Source organism: Acanthisitta chloris, unplaced genomic scaffold, assembly GCF_000695815.1.
Source record: "Acanthisitta chloris isolate BGI_N310 unplaced genomic scaffold, ASM69581v1 scaffold45591, whole genome shotgun sequence".
NCBI lineage: Eukaryota > Metazoa > Chordata > Aves > Passeriformes > Acanthisittidae > Acanthisitta > Acanthisitta chloris.
In genome coordinates, this window is record NW_008658555.1 from 25358 (window position 1) to 29498 (window position 4141).

The 4141-nt window shown below is 43.3% G+C and overlaps 1 protein-coding gene across 1 annotated transcript; it reads right to left on the reverse strand.

The window, feature by feature from the left end:
* Nucleotides 1-3108: 3108 nt before the first annotated feature.
* Nucleotides 3109-3603, reverse strand: BHLHA15 (basic helix-loop-helix family, member a15). Its single transcript, XM_009085117.1, has one exon. The coding sequence runs from the start codon at nucleotides 3601-3603 to the stop codon at nucleotides 3109-3111; it is 495 nt and encodes a 164-aa protein (XP_009083365.1).
* Nucleotides 3604-4141: the final 538 nt, after the last annotated feature.

Genomic DNA, 4141 nt, shown 5'->3' on the forward strand with positions numbered 1-4141 from the left:
GCTGAGTTTAAGTGAAAAAAAAAGATAAATTATAAGTTGTTTATGTTTGAGTACTAAGTATTTGCCTTCTATTATTTAGAACTATTATTTGGAAAATGATTTCATTTAAAAAAACAATGTCATTGTTGTGGCTAGTTAAAATGAGAAGTGACTTTAAATTGAAGCAATTTTGAAAAATAAAAGTAATTTATCAGAAAAAAATGCTTCTTCCTAAATCCCTTTTGACATGTCCAAGAACACAGCACTTTGTGCAAAGTACCACTGTGGAACTAGCAGCTGCAACTCCATTAAAATGCCTATGGACAGAGCCTGACTATCCATTGGGGATGGCAGTGGGCAGAGAAGGGTAACTCACCTGTCCCCTCTGTTGTTGTATTTTTAGCTAGATAGGACATGTCATTTGGGGCTTAATATTTTCTATGCCTCTGGGTGCAGGAAGTCCTGTCAGAAATAGACTGCCCAAGCATCTTGACTGTCTAACAGGAATATCAATGGACTTGGTTCATAAAGTGATACGCAACTCTTCATTAACAGCACTGTTAAAATACTGGGTTTAAACTCATTGGTTTCCTCCTTTTGGCAGCAGAACCAAACTGCAATCCAGACATGGCTATCCCACAGAAAACATTTCAGGGACAACGTTTACTGTCTGGAAACACTCAGATAATAACCTTTAAAGAATCCTACAAAAAATTACCACAATCTACACGTGCTTGGTCATCACTTAACTGTGTGACTTGCAGAACCACAGGACTGGGGCTGGAAGGGACCTCTGGAAGCTATGCAGCCCAACCCCTGTGGGGCTAGCACAGGTTGCTCTGAGCCATGTCCAGTCAGTCTCTGAACACTCCAAGGATGGAGGTTGCACAGACATAGCTGATGCTGGTACTTGCAGCCACCACTGCTGCAGCCCAGGGCCCTCTCTGCAGCCACACCGGGCTGCAGTGCCCTCACACAGGCTCCGTGCTGGGGCCTCTCCAGGGCCACCACTGTCCCAGCTGCAGGTCCTTGGGGCACTGACCTCCAGCCTGGCCCCACAGGCTCCCTCAGGAGCATCCCTCACTGGAGGCCAAGCCCACCAAAAATGCCTCATGGTCACAAGTTAACTCAGCTCAAACCAGCACACAGTGTAATCTGTACGGGGCATGTGCCCAGACAATGCATTTGGATGCCCAAATGCACTGAGTCCAAGTGACTGATGTGACACAGGCTCCAGCCAGCCTGGCACAGGCACTGTGGGTGGATGTGACACCAGTGTGCTCCCCAGGTACCAACCAGCCATGGTGCTGCAATGCTGCTCCCACCATCCCACACACAGCTCTGCCTGTTGTGACCATGAGCCCATCAGGCTCTGTTTGTGCTGAAGGACCAAATAACATCTGACATCTCTCACCTGAAGAGATGGTGAGTGAAACAACTGAAAGAAAAGGCCTTGGCATTACTGATGTCCCTCATTACAATTAGAAAACATATAAATAAAATAAGGGCTTTACTAACACAGGGCAGCACTGAGGTGGCAAGTTAAATCTGTAAGAGACTCAGCAATACCTTCATTAGCAAATATGAGAAGGGCTAATTACATTTATTTCAGGGTGAAAACAGGTCAAAAACTACAAAATACCAAGTCAAGGCAGGATCCAAATAATTTCTCCAGTAAGGCAAGCACACATTCAAACCACTGTGGTGTTCTACATCATAGCTGTGGATTGCTATGGTGGAGAAAAATAATTCACATCCCTTACCAGCCTGTCTGGTAAACCCCACCTATTAGTCTGAATGAAGTCATCATGCTGTGCCTGAGCAAAAGAAACTGCACATTACAAACCACACAGTGCAGCATAACTCTTCTGCAATAAATCCTTCCTTGACCACCATTCCTCTTGGATAGCCTTACTTTGCAGGAGGAAGGACCACACCACAAACTATTATCAATCCTAGTGGTGCACGAGATGCCAAATGTTACCTTTGCTGTCCACACCACAGAGCAGCAGCCTCCTGCCAGCACAGGGCTCGGGATGTGGGAGGAGGAGCTGTAACACGAGGGTTCCATGGGCAGTACAGCTCCAGCTGAGGGTACTCCAGCTGCAGGTGCTTCAGGTATGAGAGTACAAGAGGAAATGAGAGTTCCTCAGCAACATAAAACTTGTTACTGTAAAATGGGAGGAAAGAAAAAAAGCTCATTTTCTTTTTTGATGAGTTTCTGCTTCATTTATTGTTTTATAATACCAGAATCTAACACTAACCCAGAGAGAACCTGATCACACTACAGGCTTCATTAGCTAATAATTTAAATTAGATAGATCACTGTCTAACTTGACACTATACTAAAGCATTTTTATCATCATTTTGGCAAAAATTGGTAATTTGTCCCCTATTTATTATTTGTATTAAAATGGCACCCAGATACCCACTAAGGAAAAACTTCATGAGGTTGGATGCTCTGGAAACACAGCCCAGAACTGTCCTCACTCTAGAGAGCTCACAATCTAAGAAAGCTTTGCAGACGTTTACATCAACAAGTATGCTGGAACTTTTTATGCTTCGCAAGGTTCAGAATTAGCAGAGCAGATGCAAACCACTCAAATATTCAGATTTGGTGACTGATTTCCCATATGTGCCGATGCAGTCATTAAGTTAGCCAAATGTTGTCATCAATTTTAACTTCCTCTGTAGCATGGCAGGTAACAACAGTCCCTGAAAGGTTGGTGAACAGAGCTATGAGCCAAGATTCTCAACAAGCTCTAATGAACTCAGGGGACACACACCTTCAACTCTCAACTCACAATCCTTCCAGGCAGGGTAATTTTCACAAGTTACTGAATCTTTACTCTCAAGTCAGCTGCAATGTTATAAGATAGATCTCCAGACTCTGACACATCACACAAGTATATCCACTAAGCACTTAAAAATTCATATCATTTAAGGTAATTTTTATGTGCCATATAAACTATAGCCATGAGTGTTACCTTCTTGTCTTTTTAAGGAAGAAAATAGAGAAGAGCTGGAGGCAAAAATAATCCCTTAAAACCTCAATTACTGATGTATTATAAGAAGGAGAAACAATAATGGCAGCAGCTAACTGTAAGTGTTTTGGCTGAAGCTGTGAATCTACATGGAATATTTTTGTAGGTGTTCCTCATGGTCATCCTCCCCATGCTGCTGTTGGTAATGCTGGTGCAATTTGGCCCCCCAGGCTCCCCCTGTGCCTTCTGCTGCTGGAAAGTGCCCATTGGACATATTGAGTATAATGGAAGTCAAGGACTTGATGTAATTTTTGGCCAGTGTGAGAGTCTCTATTTTGGAAAGTTTGTTCTCAGCTCTCACGTGAGGAATCACCTCCCTTAAGGCCTGGAACGCATTGTTGAGCTTGTGCATCCTCTGCCTCTCCCGCTCGTTGCTTTCCAGTCTCCTCAAATGCCTGTCCTTCCCACTCCAAGGACGCTTGGCTCTGGCTGGAGTGATCTTGCTGCTCTCCTTGTTTCCCCCATTCCTCCTTTCTTTGCGTCGCAAACATTTCACCAGTTCTTTTTTCCTCCCTGTTAACTCCTCAGAAAATGCTTCTTTGTCAACACTTTGCTTCTTTCCTTTGGTTTTAGTCTTCATGTTTTGTTGGATGTATTGGTATTAATCATCAATGTGCTGTAAAAACATGACAGTTGCACAGTTGAACAAACGATGTGATGCAGGTTGGTTTGATATGTTTGTTTACTTGTTCGCTACTGAAAACCATCACTGGCTCTTGTTTGGTGATATTCAGTTTACAAGCTGTGAATGGGATTAGTCAAGCTCACCTGTGCAAATGAATAGAGGAGAAAATCCTTTTAAGAGAACAGATCCTCCTTCAGCTGGAAGGAGAGGATACACAGGGAGCAAAAGGCAAGTGAACCAAACCATTGAAACAAAGATTCAGTGAATCACCTACGGGTAAAAAATAGATGCCTCTACTTTTTGCCTCAAACTAGAGATTTCTCTTTTCTCACTGTACATGAGAGAAAATGGGCTCCAAGCTGATCCTGTCTTCCTGTAGAAAAGTGAGCAACTCCAAAAATATCAGGAGTACAATGGTCAATTAGGTTTGATAACACATTGCCTCTGTTTTCTGATCTCACATGCTCCTGTTATCTCCCAGCTCCTAGTTATA

Coding starts and splice junctions, on each gene's coding strand:
- BHLHA15 (XM_009085117.1), bottom strand. CDS start 3,603: ATGAAGACTAAAACCAAAGGAAAGAAGCAAAGTGTTGACAAAGAAGCA.